The 18,994-nt window shown below is 38.9% G+C and overlaps 1 protein-coding gene across 9 annotated transcripts in view; it reads left to right on the top strand.

The window, feature by feature from the left end:
• The window catches only part of ARHGEF9 (Cdc42 guanine nucleotide exchange factor 9), a 231,232-nt gene that overhangs the window by 179,859 nt on the left and 32,379 nt on the right, over positions 1–18,994 (top strand). For all 9 annotated transcript variants that reach the window (XM_082376655.1, XM_082376656.1, XM_082376649.1 and 6 more), the window contains one exon: positions 12,992–13,235. In XM_082376655.1, coding sequence (XP_082232781.1) covers positions 12,992–13,235 — 244 coding nt within the window. The remainder of the gene's footprint in view (positions 1–12,991; positions 13,236–18,994) is intronic.

Raw genomic sequence — 18,994 nt, 5'->3', positions numbered from 1 at the left:
TTTAATCCATTTAGTGTTTATTTTTGTGTATGGTGTTACAGAGTGTTCGAATTTCATTATTTTACATGTAGCTGTCCAGTTTTCCCAGCATGACTTATTGAAGAGGCTGTCTTTTCTCCATTGTATATTCTTGCCTCCTTTATCAAAGATAAGGTGACCATATGTGCATGAGTTTATCTCTGGGCTTTCTATCCTGTTCCATTGTTCTATATTTCTGTATTTGTGCCAGTACCATACTGTCTTGATCAGTGTAGCTTTGTAATATAGTCTGAAGCCAGGGAGCCTGATTCTTCCAGCACTGTTTTTCTTTCTCAATATTGCTTTGGCTATTTGGGGTCTTTTGTGTTTCCATACAAATTGAGAAATTTTTTGTTCCAGTTCTTTGAAAAATGCCATAGGTATTTTGATAGGGATTGAATTGAATCTGTAGATTGCTTTGGGTAGTATAATCGTTTTCACAATTTTGATTCTTCCAATCCAAGAACACGGTATATCTCTCCATCTGTTTGCATCATCTTTAATTTCTTTCAGCAATGTCTTATAGTTTTCTACATACAGGTCTTTTATCTCCTTAGGTAGGCTTATTCCTAGGTATCTTTTTTTTTGTTGCAGTGGGAAATGAGAGTGTTTCCTTAATTTCCCTTTCAGATTTTTCTTCATTAGTGTATATGAATGCAAAAGATTACTGTGCATTTATACTGTATCCTGCTACTTTACCAAATTCATTGACTAGCTCTAGTAGTTTTCTGGTAGCATCTTTAGGATTATCTATGTATAGCATCATGTCATCTGCAAACAGTGACAGTTTTAGTTCTTCTTTTCTGATTTGGATTACTTTTATTTCTTTTTCTTCTCTGATTGCTGTGGCTAAAACTTCCAAAACTATGTTGCATAATAGTGGTGAGAGTGGGCAACCTTGTCTTGTTCCTGATCTTTGTGGAAATGGTTTCAGTTTTTTACCATTGAGAACAATGCTGGCTGTGGGTTTGTCATATATGGCCTTTATTATGTTGAAGTAAGTTCCCTTTATGCCTACTTTTTGGAGGGTTCTTATCATAAATGGGTGTTGAATTTTCTGAAAAGGTTTTTCTGCATCTATTGAGATGATCATATGGTTTTTATCCTTCAGTTTTTTAATATTGTGTATCACATTGATTGATTTGCATATATTGAAGAATCCTTTCATTCCTGGGATGAACCCCTTTGATCATGGTGTATGTTCCCTTTAATGTGCTGTTGGATTCTGTTTGCTTGTGTTTTGTTGAGGATTTTTTTCTTGTTTCCTGAGGTAGGATTATATTGCTATAAACTTCCTTCTTAGAACTGCTTTTGCTGCATCCCAAAAGTTTTGGGTCATCGTGTTTTCATTGTCATTTTTTCCTAAGTATTTTTTGATTTCCTCTTTGATTTCTTCAGTGATCTCTTGGTTATTTAGTAGTGTATTGTTTAGCCTCCATGTGTTTGTATTTTTTACAGATTTTTTCCTGTAATTGATATCTAGTCTCATAACGTTGTGGTTGGAAAAGATACTTGATATGATTTCAACATTCTGAAATTTATCAAGGCTTGATTTGTGACCCACGATATGATGTATCCTGGAGAATGTTCCATGAGCACTTGAGAAGAAAGTGTGTTTTGTTGTTTTTGGATGGAATGTCCTATAAATATCATTTAAGTCCATCTTGTTTAATCTATCATTTAAAGCTGTGTTTCCTTATTTATTTTCATTTTGGATGATCTGTCCATTGGTGAAAGTGGGGTGTTTAAAGTCCCTCACTATAATTGTGTTACTATCGCTTTCCGTTTTTAAGGCTGTTAGCATTTGCCTTATGTATTGAGGTGCTCCTATGTTTGCTACATAGGTATTTACAATTGTTATATCTTCTTGGATTAATCCCTTGATCATTATGTAGTGTCCTTCTTTCTTTCTTCTAATAGTCTTTATTTTAAAGTCTATTTTGTCTTATATGAGAATTGCTACTTCAGCTTTGTTTTGATTTGCATTTGCATGGAATATTTTTTCCATCCGCTCACTTTCAGACTGTATGTGTCCCTAGGGCTGAAGTGGGTGTCTTGTAGACAGCATATATTCGAGTCTTGTTTTTGTATCCATTCATCCACTCTATGTCTTTTCATTGGAGCATTTAATCCTTTTATATTTAAGGTAGTTATCGATATGTATCTTCCTATTACCATTTTCTTAATTGTTTTGGTTTTGTTATTGTAGGTCTTTTCCTTCTCTTGTGTTTCCTGCCTAGAGAAGTTCCTTTAGCATTTGTTGTAAAGCTGGTTTGGTGGTGCTGAACTCTCTTAGCTTTTGCTTGTCTGTAAAGGTTTTAATTTCTCCATCGAATCTGAATGAGATCCTTGCTGGGTAGAGTAATCTTGATTGTAGGTTTTTCCCTTTCATCACTTTAAATATGTCCTGCCACTCCCTTCTGGCTTGCAGAGTTTCTGCTGAAAGATCAGCTGTTAACCTTATGGGGATTCCCTTATATGTTATTTGTGTTTTTCCCTTGCTGCTTTTAATATTTTTTCTTTGTATTTAATTTTTGATAGTTTGATTAATATGTGTCTTGCCATGTTTCTTCTTGGATTTATCCTGTATGGGACTCTATGTGCTTCCTGGACTTGATTGACTCTTTCCTTTCCCATATTAGGGAAGTTTTCAACTATAATCTCTTCAAATATTTTCTCAGTCCCGTTCTTTTTCTCTTCTTCTTCTGAGACCCCTGTAATATGAAAGTTGGTGTGATAATGTTGTCCCAGAAGTCTCTGAGTCTGTTCTCAATTCTTTTCATTCTTTTTTCTTTATTCTGCTCTGCAGTAGTTATTTCTACTCTTTTATCTTCCAGGTCACTTATCCGTTCTTCTACCTCAATTATTCTGCTATTCATTCCTTCTAGAGAATTTTTAATTTCATTTATTGTGTTGTTCATCATTGTTTGTTTGCTCTTTAGTTCTTCTAGGTCTTTGTTAAACGTTTCTTGTATTTTCTCCATTCTATTTCCAAGATTTTGGATTATCTTTACTATCATTACTCTGAATTCTTTTTCAGGTAGACTGCCTATTTCCTCTTCATTTGTTTGGTCTGGTGGGTTTTTACCTTGCTCCTTCATCTGCTGTGTATTTCTCTGTCTTCTCATTTTTCTTAACTTATTGTGTTTGGGGTCTCTTTTTTGCAGGCTGCAGTTTCGTAGTTCCTGTTGTTTTTGGTGTCTGCCCTCAGTGAGTAACGTTGGTTGAGTGGGTTGTGTAGGATTCCTGGTGGAGGGGACTGGTGCCTGTCTTCTGGTGGGTGAGACTGGATCTTGTCTTTCTGGTGGGCAGGACCACGTCCGGTGGTGTGTTTTTTGGTGTCTGTGACCTTATTATGATTTTAGGAAGCCCCTCTGCTAATGAGTAGGGTTGTGTTCCTGTCTTGCTAGTTGTTTGGCATAGAGTGTCCAGCACTGTAACTTGCTGGTTTTTGAGTGGAGCTGGGTCTTAGTGTTGAGATGGAGATCTCTGTGAAAACTTTCACTTTTTTATATTACATGGGGCTGGAAGTTCTCTGGTGGGCCAGTGTCCTGATCTCATCTCTCCCACCTCAGAGGCTCAGGCCTGACACCCAGCCCGAGCACCAAGACCCTGTCAGCCACTCGGCTCAGAAGGAAAGGGAGAAATAAAGAAGAAAGAAACAAAGAAACAAATAGAATAAAATATAGTTATAAAATAAAAAAGTAATATTATTTTTAGAAATTAATAAAAAAGAAGAAAGAAAGAAGAGAACAAGCAAACCAAAAAACAAATCCGTCATTGATAACAAGTGTTAAAAACTATACAAAAAAAAAAAAACCGACAGACAGAACCCTAGGACAAATGGTAAAAGCAAAGCTATACAGACAAAATCACACAAAGAAGCATCCACATATACACTCACAAAAAGAGAAAAAGGAAAAAAATATATATACAAAAAAAGGAAGGGAGCAACCAAATCAATAAACAAATCTACCAATGATAATTAGCTCTAAATACTAACCTAAAATAAACATAAAACCAGAAACAAATTAGATGCAGAAAGCAAACCCCAAGTCTACAGTTGCTCCCAAAGTCCACCACCTCAATTTTTGGATGATTCATTGTCTATTCAGGTATTCCACAGATGCAGGGTACATGAAGGTGATTGTGGAGATTTAATCTGCTGCTTCTGAGGCTGCTGGGGTAGATTTCCCTTTCTCTTCTTTGTTTGCACAGCTCCTGGGGTTCAGCTTTGGATTTAGCCCGCCTCTGAGCATAGGTCACCTGAGGCCGTCTGTTCCCGACCCAGCCAGGACAGGGTTAAAGTAGCAGCTTATTAGGGAGCTCTGGCTCACTCAGGCCAGGGGAGGGAGGGGTACGGAATGCGGGGCAAGCCTGCGGCATCAGAGGCTGGTGTGACATGGCAACAGCCTGATATGCGCTGTGTGTTCCCCTGGGGAAGTTTTCTCTGGATCCCGGAACCTGGCAGTGGCGGGCTGCCCAGGCTCCCTGGAGGGGAAGTGTGGATAGTGACCTGTGCTTGCACACAGGCTTCTTGGTGGCTGCAGCAGCAGCCTTAGCGTTTCATGCCCCTCTCTGGTGTCCGAGCTGATAACCGTGGCTCGTGCCCATCTCTGGAGCTGGTTTAGGTGGTGCTCTGAATCCCCTCCTCTTGCTCACCCCGAAACAATGTTCCCTTGCATCTTAGGCAGTTCCAGACTTTTTCCCGGACTCCCTCCTGGGTAGTTGTGGAGCACCAACCCCCTTCAGGCTGTGTTCATGCAGCCAACCACAGTCCTCTCTCTTGGGTCTGACCTCCAAAGCCCAAGCCTCAGCTCCCAGCCCCCACCCACCCTGGCGGGCGAGCAGACAAGCCTCTCATGCTAGTAAGTGCTGGTCGGCAGTGATCCTCTGTGTGGGAATCTCTCCACTTTGCCCTCTGCTCCCCTGTTGCTGCACTCTCCTCCATGGCTCTGAAGCTTCCCCCCCACCCACCTCCCATCTCAGCCAGTGAAATGACTGAGTGTGTGGAAACTTTTCCTCCTTCAAGCTCCTTCCCAGAGGTGCAGGTTCCATCCCTATTCTTTTGTATCTGTTTTTTTCTTTTTTCTTTTGCCCTACCCAGGTACCTTAAGAGTTCCTTGCCTTTTGGGAAGTCTGAGGTCTCTTGCCAGCATTCAGTAGGTGTTCTGTAGGAGTTGTTCCACATGTAGATGTATTTTTGATGTATTTGTGGGAAGGAAGGTGATCTCCACGTCTTACTCCTCTGCCATCTTGACGGTCCCTCCTATAATAGATTATTAAAGAGTTGTGAACATTTAAAAGGAGGTACAGTGACAGGGACTCTCCATTGGTTTCCTAAGAGCAGGTCATGTTGCATAAAATCCATCTTCTATCTTGGCAGTAACTAGACTAGTTGATGAGAGGGTTGCACTAGACAGAGGATATCAGGATTTCAGCCTGGCACTTCAGATTTTCCCACAGTTTCCTTGCAGATAGGTGCAATGTGGAGTGGTAGAAAAAGCATAAAATTTATGGTCAGACAATTTTGTGCTCATTAGTTCCAGTACTCACTAACTACATGATTTCAAGCAAATGACTTCACTTTCTCCACCTTCACTTTATCATCTGTAAAATGAAGATAATAACTACTCTACAGGATTGTTGTGAAGATTAAATGAAGTCAATGCATGTAAAATGCCTGATAGAGGGCCTGACACCTAGTGGGTACTTGTTAATCTTAGTCTTCTCCCACCCCAATAAAGAACTAAGCAGCCTTGTAAGATAGCGAGGTCTCTGTCACTAGATGTACCCCCAAATGTGCTAGATGGTTTCCTGCCAGAAATAGTATAAGAGAGATTGATAGACCCATCTGATCCCTGAGATCATTTGGCCCAGTTACTAAGTTCTCATCCAGTCTTAAGATTCTCTTAATTCCCAACAAGTTAAGCAAAAACTTCCCCATTTTGCACATTGGAAGTTGGGATTGCATGCACCAATTAGAACAGCTTGAAGAACTTGTAGCTTGTTTCAGAGTGTGCATGTATGTGTGTGAATATATATATGAAGATACTTTTTTTTTTTTTAAGATATTCGCCATGTATTTCTTCTTTAGGTCTTTTTTTTTTAAATTTATTTTTATATTTATTTTTGGCTGTGTTGGGTCTTTGTTTCTGTGCGAGGGCTTTCTCTAGTTGCGGCAAGTGGGGGCCACTCTTCATCGTGGTGCGCAGGCCTCTCACCATCGCGGCCTCTCCCGTTGCGGAGCACAGGCTCCAGACGCGCAGGCTCAGTAGTTGTGGCTCACGGGCCCAGTTGCTCCGTGGCATGTGGGATCTTCCCAGACCAGGGCTCGAACCCGTGTCCCCTGCATTGGCAGGCAGATTCTCAACCACTGCACCACCAGGGAAGCCCTGAAGATACTTTTTAAGTGGCCATTATAGTAGGTGTGAAATGACACCAGTGGCTTCTAATTATGTGATCCCTTCTTTAATTTTTGCTGCTTCCCTCTTTGTTTGTCACTTTTCTTTTGAAAAATCTGATAAGACTCTTTTTTCTCTTTCTTCTTGTCCTTTATGGTGTCCATAACGTCTCTGCTCCCCTGCATCTTATTGCCCTGCTATTTTGGTTAATAATGTATTTTGTTATTTTCCTCCTGTGATGATTATATTGAAAATTACTTTGTTGCTTTGGGGAATTTATCTCTTTTTTCATTTCTTCCCTTTCACTTTTTACTGGAGAGGAGAGGAGAGCCCCTCTTACCTCTCTTCAATCAATCATCCGCCAATATTCCTACAACCCTGCAGTTGCCCCTAACAGCCTTTTCCCCATTTATCATCAATTGTGCCAGTCTGGACATGCTCTGTTGTCCCCTGTGTCATAACTGCTCAGTATTTATGTCACTTTCACCATATTCTGGGAGAATCAGAACTAAACAGAGTATAAAGATGCTGGAGAGAGGATTTCTTCTATACATGGAACTTTCTGCATTTGGACCATTTCTTCGTGCACTAAAGGGCCAGACTTGGAGAAGGAGCCATTCGGGACAACTCAGGAATGCACCAGTAGCATCAGAGGCGGAATAGACAGAAAGAAGATTTCTGCTTTAAAACCAGGGGGTTTAAAACCAGAACACCTGAGTCCTAGACTCTACTGTCTCTTACTAATTTGTCTAACCTTGGGCCAGTTCTTTAACTCCTTATTTTTATCAGTGTCAAATCAGGCTGATGACAGAATTCATCTCCAGAGGCTTTGAGGAGAATCACCTGAAGTAGTGGGAAGCAGTAAAGTATAATGTCAAGAGCATGGGTTCTAGGGCCAGACAAGAGGCCACCAATTTCCGTTTTCCCATCAGTTGTGTGACCTTGAACAAATTCTCTGTGCCTTTTATTATCCCCTCATTTGCAAAATGGGAACCATAATAGTATCTACATGGAAGGGAGGTTGTGAGGGGTAAATGAGACAATACAGTTGCAGTGCCTGGCACACAGTAAATGCTTAACAAATATTAGCCATTGATTACTGTATATGCAGTGTTACTAATCATTTATTCAGCACATTTTTATTGGGAGGCAGTATACACAGTGGTTAAAACAAGCACAGATTTTTAGAGCCAGATAGCCTAGTCTCAAAGCCCAGCAGTGCCATAGATGGTAGCTTTTATTCCACGGCAAGTTTCTTAACTGCTCTATGTCCACAGTTCCTCATAAAATGGGGTTATACCAGTACCTAACTTGTAGGATAGTTGTGAGGATGATTTAAGTTAATAAATGCAAAGTGTAGTTGGCAAGGGATGAACACATAAAGAAAACGTCATACACACACACACACACACACACACACACACACAATGTAATATTATTCGGCATTAAAAACTAAGGAAAGGGGCTTCCCTGGTGGTGCAGTGGTTGAGAATCTGCCTGCCAATGCAGGGGACACGGGTTCAAGCCCTGGTCTGGGAAGATCCCACATGCCACGGAGCAACTAGGCCCGTGAGCCACAATTACTGAGCCTGCGCGTCTGGAGCCTGTGCTCCACAACAAGAGAGGCCGTGATAATGAGAGGCCTGCGCACCGCGATGAAGAGTGGCCCCCACTTGCCACAACTAGAGAAAGCCCTTGCACAGAAACGAAGACCCAACACAGCCATAAATAAATAAATAAATAAATAAATAAATAAACCCAAAAGTTAAAAAAAAAACAAAAAAAAAACTTCTTAAAAAAAAAAAACTAAGGAAAGCCTGCCATATCCAACAACATGGATGAACCTGGAGGACACTATGCTAAGTAAAATAAGACAGAGAAAGACAAATACCATATTATCTCACTTATATATGGAATCTAAAACAGGCCAACTCATAAAGGTAGAGAGTAGAATGGTGGTTGCCAGGGGCTCATGGGGGTGGGAGAAATGGGGAGATGTTGATCAAAGGGTAAGAACTTTCAGTTATGTAGGACAAATAACTTCTGGAGAGCTAATGTACAAATGGTGACTATAGTTAGCAACACTGTATTGTATAATTGAAATTTGCTAAGAAAATAGATCTGAAGTGTTCTCATCACAAAAAAAAAGGTAACTATGTGAGATGATGGATATGTTAATTAGCTTGATTGTGGTGATCATTTCATAATGCATACATATATCAAAACATCACATATTACTCCTTAAATATATACAATTTTGTCAATTATACCTCAGTAAAGCTGGGGGAAATGCAAAGCATTTAGAATAGTGTCTGGCGCATAATGTATGTTGGTTAAGTGTTCACTGTTGCCATTGTTGTTGTTATTATTTTGTTATTATTAAGTATGTACTGTAGATGCTGGAATACAATAATTATAAAGACAAATCCAGTCCCAGCACCATGTGCCTTCCCTAGTACCTGAGATAAAACCAGATTGTCAGGCTAGGTGTGAGCAGCCAGGGCCCCCTCTAAAGAGCTAGGGAGAACCTTACTGACAAGCAAGTGAGGCAGGCTGCAATCCTGAAGATTTGCATTCTCCAGATTGTAGCATCTGTCATTTGTACAAAATGTCCTGCAGTGTTTTATTAAACCCCATGAATACCCAGTGATGCCAAATTCAAACAACTCCCAGCTGTTTCAGTCATGTAATGTGAGGGACGGGGGTGGGCTCCTTTCTGGGGCTATGGCTAGGGCCAGGCCCAGGGCCAGAGTGCTTGGCTGCAGACTGCCAGGGCCCTACTAGAGAAGCACTAGCTCCCTTAATCTCCTCCAACTTGGATGAGTGGAAAGGAAAAGGAGGAAGGCTGCCATCCTATTAGAAACAATCCCATTTAGGCAGAGAACTTGTGATGACCCAAATAGCATCTGTGGTGAGCACCTATTCACCATGTCCCTTTGAAAGCACTCAGACCACCATTAACAATTGGCATGTGGGCATTCTGGTCCCAATAGTACCACAGGCAACTAGGGCTCAGGAGGGCTTTGCCCCCTTGTTATGTGTAGAAGCTGAGCAGAAAAGCCTCTGAGGCTTTATCAGCTGTCCTTCCCTGGATAACTCCTAAGTGAGGAAAGACCAAGGAAGGCTCAGTGCTGGGCACAGCCTGAATGGACGGACAAAATTAAAAGCTGTAAAACACAACTAATGCAAATTCACTAGTGTGGTAACTGAGTGCCAATTGTATAAGGGTCTTCATAGTCAGTGCTAGCATTCAGAAAAGGAAAACCATAGTAACTTGAGCTGGATGGTGCAATCAGGGAAGGCTGCTTTGAGGAAGAAGAATGTATGACTTTGATCTTGAAGGCTGGAAGGATTGGAATAGGAGACTTCTTTGGGGGCAGGGAGGGGATATTAGTGTGAACCTAAGTATAGATCTGTGATTTTGGTGAGTGAGTGGCAAACAGTATTTGCCACCCACCACTACCACCACCCCTACCCTGAAAGGGTATATGGAATTTCCAGAGACAGTGGGGTAGCTATGAAAATTTTAAAATATTCAGAATTACTTTTGCTTTGTTTTCTTTTCAGTCACAATATTTAACTTATTTTGAAAGTTTAAATGAACTAAAGGAGGCAGTGGGATTTTTAGATTTATCAAAAGGAGTTTTAAAGAGCTATGAAACACTGATCTAGAAGAAAGAAAGCTCAGCACCATGTTTATCAGACAAGGCTGGCCTCATGACCTGGAAACTGCATGTTTAGATTTGAGCTTTACAATTTTACAAGGTGAGAATGACTCTCCCAGTTTTATAGTTGAGGAAATCGAGGCTCAGTGAGGTTAATTCATTTGCCCAGTACAACACAGCTAGTAGGTTAAGCAGCTAAGATTCAAACTCAGAACTTTAGGCTCTAACTCATGTTATTTATGCCATTCCATGCTGCTTGGTGGCCTTAGCTACCCTTTCTGGTTAGATTTTCTGAACAGTGGGTCATTCTTAATCATTCCTATCACATTCCTACACTTGGTTTTATGACTAATCTGATGCCTGAAAACTCACATTCAACGCTCTGGGGAGCCAGAAAGAGCAGGCAAAGGGAGAATTTTAATGACACATCCCTCTAGCCCTGCTCCCGTGCCACAAAGACAGAATTCTCTCTCTTTCCTTATTATCGATAAATACCTAAAGAAACAATAGGAGGTTCAGTTGATGCTTTTAATTTAGCTCCAAGATCATATACATTCTTTCCATTTTTGGAAACTAGTAAAGATTTTGAAGGCTAACAATGATTATGACATACCAACTCAGAGGGAAAGGAAGCTGCAGGCTGAAGTTAGGAATAGAGGGAGGTTGAGCCTGCCCATGTTCAAGCCAGGTGGACACCCACCTATTAGCTGTGTGGTCCAGGTCTGTGTGTATTTGTATTATGTATTGTAAGGCAGGTTTCAAGACTTTACAAGATCAAAGTAGATTACATTGATCCATTCTCCTCAGCTTGTTCTGCTTTTGTAGTTAGATTAGCCTGACAGGGCCTACTTTTTATGCATATGTTTCACAAAGTGTTCCTGGGGACTATGGAAGTCAGTGCATGGGCGTCACCACATCCTTTTGGCAGGACTGAGCTTGTCCACTTTGAGCATGGTGAAAGGAATCCAGGCTCTGAAACAAGCTTGGAGCTACGTTGTCCCACTCCATACAGCAGACTTATCTCTCTCCTATAAACTTGATGCCAAGGTTACCCAACAGATCAGAACCCATCTGTACTCGAAAGCCTATTTATATGCATAATCACTATGGAAGGAAAAAGAACACCATGATTGTTATTTTTTGCAAAGCAATTTATCAACACCTGTATTTCCCAGCCTGGGGCTTTGAGATTGATAGAGCTATGCTGGGAATCCTTAAAGACAGCCTTCCCCAGCCCTACAGAAAAGCCCAGTTTACCATGCAGTGTGAAGAGTTAGGACTGGGAATGTGAGTGGCCAAAGGCAAATCCTTTGCAGGTAGCCTGCAGCTGTGAACTGTGAGGCATGTCAGACAATTCAGTAAAATGGGAATAGTTTAACCAGACCATGTAATGGTAATAAAAATTAATGAACATTTCTGACTCTATCAGATAGTCTAGAAGGCCAAATATAAGCAGAGAGGAGGGAGAGTTGGCCAGAAAGGGCCCCTGCTACTAGTAGAAGACATCTGTCAGAGCAGGGCTCACTGGGGCCCTCCTTAGACAGACTCAGCCACATCACATGCAGCAGTAGGTGTGCTCTCAAGGGAAACTGAGGGCAGTGCTGAGAGGGCGAGGGGCTGAAAGACCATTGTGAGACAGTTATTTATCAAACCTTACATTCCACAGACCCACAGGTCATTTCATCCACCCCTCTGTTTTTCTTTTTTTAACTTATGAAATTCTTGATATTCAAAAAGATATAAAAACAATATAATGAGCACTTACTATCCAACTTAAGAAATAAATCATTACAAACACAGTCTTTCTCCTCTCCCTCTTTTCTTCCCTTCCTTTCCCTTCTTTCTCACTTGTCCCCATTCTCCTCTCTGTACTCTCTTGAATGGCATTGTTGTATATTTTTACATAATTATTGTACATATGTATGTATCCCTAAATATTAGATGGCATTATTTTGTATGTTTTTAAACCTTATATAAATGGAATAGATATAGATGAGATAAAACTATATAGAAAAGAAACCAGGGGAATGATGAGCATGTGATTCAATATGGAGGTTGCCTTGGCGTCGTAGCTTTTGGAATGAGCAGTGGGTTCACCAAAACTTAATACATCATTAAAAGTAAGTAAGTAAATAAATAGAGAAATAAGAGCACTGTGCATTGAGTAATGATGAGTGTCTCATGGACTGAGAATTGGGATTCAATTCTGTGTACCCAAGAACAAAACAAAACTCATAACAGATAGGCAATATACTATTTGTATCCAACTACAACTTTTATTTTTCTCACAGAATAAGATTTGTGAGATTCATCCATGTCAATATATGAAGCTCTTTATTCACTTTCCCCCCATTTCTCCTGCTAGCCTAGGCCTTCTCCAAAACTCCCCAGAGTGCTAAATGTTCAACCTTCCCTAAGTAATCTTTCCTGGCCAGCAGCCTGTGGCCACCTAGCTACTATTATCACTCATCTCCCCTCTGATATGCAAGTCTCATTGGCTTGCTTGGATTCCTGAATATACTGCAGGCAACCAACCAGTTCATTTCATACTTCTGGAAGGCTTGCAAATATTTTGGAAGAGGAAAAGCCCTTGCTAACTGTGCTTGTGTGGCTTACTGCTTCCTACTTCCCATCAGCAGTCTTGCAAACACATACATGGATTGAGGCTGAAGTCTGAGACAAAGTCTATGGATGTAGGCCAGAGGCTTTCTCTAAGAGCATCTAGTTAACCAACTATTAGTGTCATACACTAAGCTAACCTGCCCAAATTTAGACCAAACCACCCCTCATTGATACTCCAGAACAATGGCAATGTTAGCATCCTGCTACGCCCATGTGCCAAGTCTCCTGGTACCCACTCTCCACATACCTTCAACAAAAAGCCTTCTCTTTCTTCCTACCTAGGACCTGATCCGGAGAGACATCCTGTACTACAAAGGCCGCATTGATATGGATAAATATGAAGTAGTTGACATTGAAGATGGCAGAGATGATGACTTTAATGTCAGCATGAAAAATGCCTTCAAGCTTCATAACAAGGAAACTGAGGAGATACACCTATTCTTTGCCAAGAAGTTGGAGGAGAAGATACGCTGGCTCAGGGCTTTCAGAGAAGAGAGGAAAATGGTACAGGAAGATGAAAAAATCGGTAAGTGACCTGAGAGGAGAAAGAAGAATATGGCTATGAAGAACACAGTGAGTTAAATTCGTTTTCATTTTTTCAGAGGCAAAGAGAAGATTTTTGTTGCAAACTAACCTAATCCACTTTGGTGGTCCCCTATTATTAGGTTATTTTTGGTAGATACCAATAATTTCTATTAGTCAGGGTTAAGTGATAGAGGTTGGTCTCCCCTACATTCTCATTACTAGATAAGATTATTACACTGAAATAAAACCTCAGGCTCGATTCTCCCAAACATACAAAAATTTATTAGCAAACAAACACAAAAGCAGTCATACAGCCTGTTCTGTAATTTCAATGAAGTCCCAACTCTGTCCTTAGATACATAACAGCATCTTCTGTAAAAAGCTTAGGTTAGTCGAGGCAGATTTGGTAACATATAGGATTCAGCTAAGTTCCTAGTCAGAGTCTAGTGACAAAATCCTCTGACAAGGGCCAAAATATAGTACCCATTTTCAATCTTAAACTTCAGGCTTCCTTCTGAAGTGTATGTATAGGCTATAGGGTTCACTGGATTCTTATACCCAGTTCTTGTGAGGGCTAAAATGCCTGTAAGACTTTTGTGGCCAGGGCACATCTTGCACGGCATTCTTTTTTTATCAGTAAAAATTCATTTTTAACATGTATTATGCTAATTAGGCCTCCTGCATTAAGGTGACTGAACTGCTCCTCTTGAGTGTATATTCCTGATTAGGGCATTTTAGATGTTAACTAAATGCCCCTAGAGTATAGATTAAAATTAATGTGCATGTATATATCATGCACTCTTTATGAAAGTATTTTAAAGTAAATTATAGAAAATATAACAGGGTCTAAAACCATGACCACTTGCACGATTTAGAATCATACTAAGCTATACTCTTTGGCTTGAAATAAGTTGTTTTCCTTTCCAAAGGGAATATAGCTGGTAGAGATACTTTTTATGCTGCTTTCCAACTGTGGGATTTAGGCTTTAGCTTTGTGGTTTACAAAGTACTATCTGGTCTCTTACTCATGGTCCTGCCTTTCTGGCATAAAAATACCAAACAGCCAGGCTCTGAAATTTCATGAGAAGACACAAGAGTTTCTGTTTTTGACTCACTTATAGGGAGGAGAATTATACCTTAAAACATCTGTATGTTCAAGTTGGTAGAAACTGCCTCTAGAAAAATGGGCCTACCATTTGAGTCCTGGTGCAAATGTATTCTCCTATCTGAAGTGTTAGCGATGGAAATGGTCCAGAGGAAAGGAAGGATAATCAGAAAGACACTGCTTAGTCTTATCCTAGTCTTCTCAGGTTTAGGGTAGAGTGCATATTGATAATTCACTTTAAGTCCCATTGGTGTCAATTTGCTTTCAGCCTATGGGCACTGCTTTGGGACATAATGTGAAATCATTATAGAAATGGTACTGGCTGCTTCTCCCAATGGCAGGCGCCAGCAACCTCTGACCCTGCCTAGGTTGTTAGTGCTATTAGAGGAATTGCCTTAGTGTGCTTTTTGCAAACCCTAGATCAACTTGAAGATTCATACCATTCCCTCTGGTTCCCAAACAATAGAAGAGCTTCCAGAAGTTACTTCCTGACAGCTTATGTTCATCTTTTTAAAAATATTAAGGTTTTTGGTCTGATTATAACAGTAAATCATTTTCATTGTAAGCAATTTTGGGGAAAGAAACAAAAAATACAAGAAAAAAACTAAAAATCACACATGAACATACTACCCAGAGATAACTTTTGTAAACATTTTGATATATTTCCTTCCCATCTTTTTTTTTCTATGTGTCTTAAAAATAAATAAATAAATAAAAACTAGGGTGGCTGAATCTTTATATCTGTCTCCTTCAACTTCTGCCACTTCTTGATGGATAGATATAATTTTATGTCCTTATTTTTCACTAAAAATTATATCATTAGCATTTCTCTAAATCATTTACTATTTTAATCATTATTTTTTATGGCTGTCATATGGATTTACCATAATTTTTATGTTTTTTATTTTTTAATTATAAAATAAATGCATGGTCATAATAACTGTTTAAACACATATGGAAATGTAATAAAGTTTAGCATTCTTTTCCCTTCTCTGTTGCTCCTAAGCTGTGTGAGATAATCAGTATTAGTTCGGTGTGCCTCTTTCTGTACTAATCTTAAGCTCATATAAACATATATACACATAAGACTTTATTTTTATTTAGAAAAATTATATTATACTATACATATTACTCTGTAACTTGCTTTTTCAAACATAATTTATCATAAGTAACTCTCCAGTTGAAGAATACAGAATCTAATATTACTCCTTGTATCAGTCAGGGTTCAACAAGAGAAGCATAACCAATAGGAGATGTATTACTTTTAAGAGATTTATTATAAGGAATTGCCTTATGTGATTGTGAAGCCTGGCTAAGCAACTCCAGGCAGTCAGGAATCAAAGGTCATGGGCAGGCTTGAACTCATGGGCATAGGCCAAAGCTGTCATCTATAGGGCTTGTAAGTCTGAAGCTCTGAGGCAAAATTTCTTCTCTTGGGGGAGACCTCAGCCTTTCTTGTTTTTTTTCAAGTGGCAAAAACACCATGAGCTCTATACTTTTCACAGATTTTTAAGGGCACAATATAGTAATGTTAGTCATAGGCTCATTGTTGTAAACAAGTCTCTAGGACTTATTCATATCTTGTATAAATGGAATTTTATAGCTATAGAGAAGCAGCTCCCCATTTTTCCCTCCTTCCAGCCTCTAGAATCACCATTCTGCTCTCTGTATCTATGAGTTTGACTAGTTTAGATACCTCATATTCATACAAATACAAGATTTGTCCTTCTGTGACTGCATTATTTTAATTAGCAAATGTCCTCCAGATTCATCCATGTTGTCACATATGGCAGAATTCCCTTCCTTTTTAGGGCTGAATAATATTCCAGTGTGTGTGTGTGTGTGTGTGTGTGTGTGTGTGTGTGTGTTTGTGTGTGTGTGTATACAAAAATACATACCACATTTTCTTTATCCCTTTATCCATCCTCAGACATTTAGATTGTTTCCATATCATGGCTATTGGGAATAATGCTGCAATGAAGCTAAGAGTACTGATATCTCTTCAAGATCCTGATTTCACTTATTTTGGATATATACCAAGAAGTGGGATTACTGGATCATATGTTAGTTCTATTTTTAATTTTATGAGGAACCTCCATAATGTTTTCCATAATGACTAAATCATTTTAATTCCCAACAGTTTACTGTGGTTCCAGTTTCTCTACATTCCTGCCAATACTTATTATCTTTTGTTTCTTTGATAATAGCTCTCTAAACAGGAGTGAAGTGATATTTTATTATGGTTTAGATTTGCATTTCCCTGATGATTAGTGATGTCCTTTTATATACCTGTTGGCCATTTATATGACTTCTTTGAGGACATGTCTATGCAAGTCCTTTGCCCATTATTTTTAATCAAGTTATTTGTTTTTTTGCTATTGAGTATAGAAGTTTCTTATATATTTTGGAAATTAACCCCTTATCAGATATATGGTTTGCAAATATTTTCTCCCATTCCATAGATTGCCTTTTTAATCTGTTGTTTCTTTCCTTTGCTGTGCTAAAACATTTTAGTTTGATGTAGTCCTATTTGTCTACTTCTGCTTTGTTGCCTATGCTTTTGGTATCATATCCAAGACATCATTGTCAAGACCAATGTCAAGAAGATTTTTCCCTCTTTTCTTCTAGGAGCTTTACAGTTTCAAGTCATACATTTAAGTCTTCAGTCCACTTTGCATGGATTTTCATGTATGGTGTAAGGTAGAAGTTCAATTTCATTCCTTTGCATGTGGATATGCAGTTTTCACAGAACCATTTGTTGAGGAAACTGTCTTTTCCCCATTGTGTACTCTTGGCAGCCTTGTCAAAGATATGTTGACTGTATATGTGTGGGTTTCTTCTGGGCTCTCTCTCCTGTTCGATTGGTCTATATGTCTGTCTTTATGCCAGTACCATACTGTTTTAATTACTGTAGCTTCATAGTATATTTTGAAACAGGAATTATGATGCCTCCAGCTTTGTTCTTCTCCCTCAAGATTGCTTTAGCTATTATGGGTCTTTTCTGTTTCCACATGAATTCTAGGATTGATTTTTCTATTTCTGTAAAAAATGCTATTGGGGTTTTGATTGGATTGCACTGAATCTGTAGATGACTTTGGGTTTGAATGGGCATTTAACAACATTAAGCCTTCCACTACAAGAAAAGTAAACTGCAGGCCAATATCCCTAACGAAATACATGGGAAAATCCTCAATAAAACACTAGTAAACAAAATTCAACAGTACAATAAAAGGATCATACACCATGACCAAGTGGGATTTATCCCTGGGATACAAGGATTGTTCAACATATGTAAATCAATTAATGTGATACACCACACTAACAAAATAAAGGAAAAAAATCACACAATCATCTTTATAGATGCAGAAAAATCATTTGACAAAATTCAACACCCTTTTATGATAAAAACTATAAAGGTATAGAAGGAATTTACCTCAACATAATAAAGGCCATGTATGGAAGGCTCACAGCTAACATAATAGTTAAGGGGGGAAAGCTGAAAGCTTTTTCTCTAAGATCAGGAACAAGAAGGATGCCCACTTTCAACACTTCTAGTCAACATAGTAGTGGAAGTCCTAGCCAGAGCAATTAGGCTTAATTAATTAATTAATGCCTCCAAATCAGGAAGGAAGAAGTAAAATTATTCCTGTTTGCAGATGACATCATCTTATGTATAGAAAACCCTAAAGACTCCACAAAAAGCTCTTACATCTAATAAATGAATTCAGTAAATTAGTAGGATACAAAGTCAACACACAAAAAAGTTGTGTTTCTATACACTAACAACAAACTCTCTGAAAAAGAAATTAAGCAAACAATCCCATTTACAGTTGCATCAGAAAGAATACAATACTTAGGAATAAACTTAACCAAGGAGGTAAAAGACTGGTACACAGAAAACTACAAAATATTGCTGAAAGAAATTAAAGAAGACACAAATAAATAGAAAGACATTCTGTGTTCATGGAACAGAAGACAATGTTGATAAAATATCCATTTTACTGAAAGCCATCTATAGACTCAATGTGATCCTATGACATTTTTTACAGAAACAGAAAAAAAGGACAATCCTGAAATTCATGGGGATCCAAAATACACCCATAAGAAAGAAGAACAAAGCTGGAGGCATCACAATTCCTGATTCTAAATATATTACAAAGCTACAGTAATTAAAACCGTATGGTGCTGGCATAAAGACAGACATATAGACCAATGGAATAGGATAGGGAGCTCAGAAATAAACCTACACGTATATATTCAACATATCTTCAACAAGGGTCCCAAGAATACACAATTGGGAAAGGATTGTTTCTTCAATGAATGGTGTTGTGAAAACTGGATATCCACATACAAAAGAATGAAATTGAACTCCTACCTTATACCATACATGAAAATCAGTTCAAAGTGAACTGAAGACATAAACATATGACTGGAGACTGCAGAAATCCTAGAAGAAAACATTGGAGAAATACTTCTTGACATTGGTCTTTGGCAATGATTTCTTGGATATGACACCAAAAACATGGACAGCAAAGCAAAAATAGACAAGTGGGACTACATAAAACGAAAAAGCTTATGCACAGCAAAGGAAAGAAACAACAGAACAAAAAGGCAACCTACTAAATGAGAGAAAATATTTGCAAACCATATATCTG

Source organism: Balaenoptera borealis (assembly GCF_965194805.1).
Source record: "Balaenoptera borealis genome assembly, chromosome: X".
In the NCBI taxonomy this organism is placed as follows: domain Eukaryota; kingdom Metazoa; phylum Chordata; class Mammalia; order Artiodactyla; family Balaenopteridae; genus Balaenoptera; species Balaenoptera borealis.
Note: the sequence above shows the minus strand (reverse complement) of the source record. Positions and strands in the feature narration are given on the sequence as shown.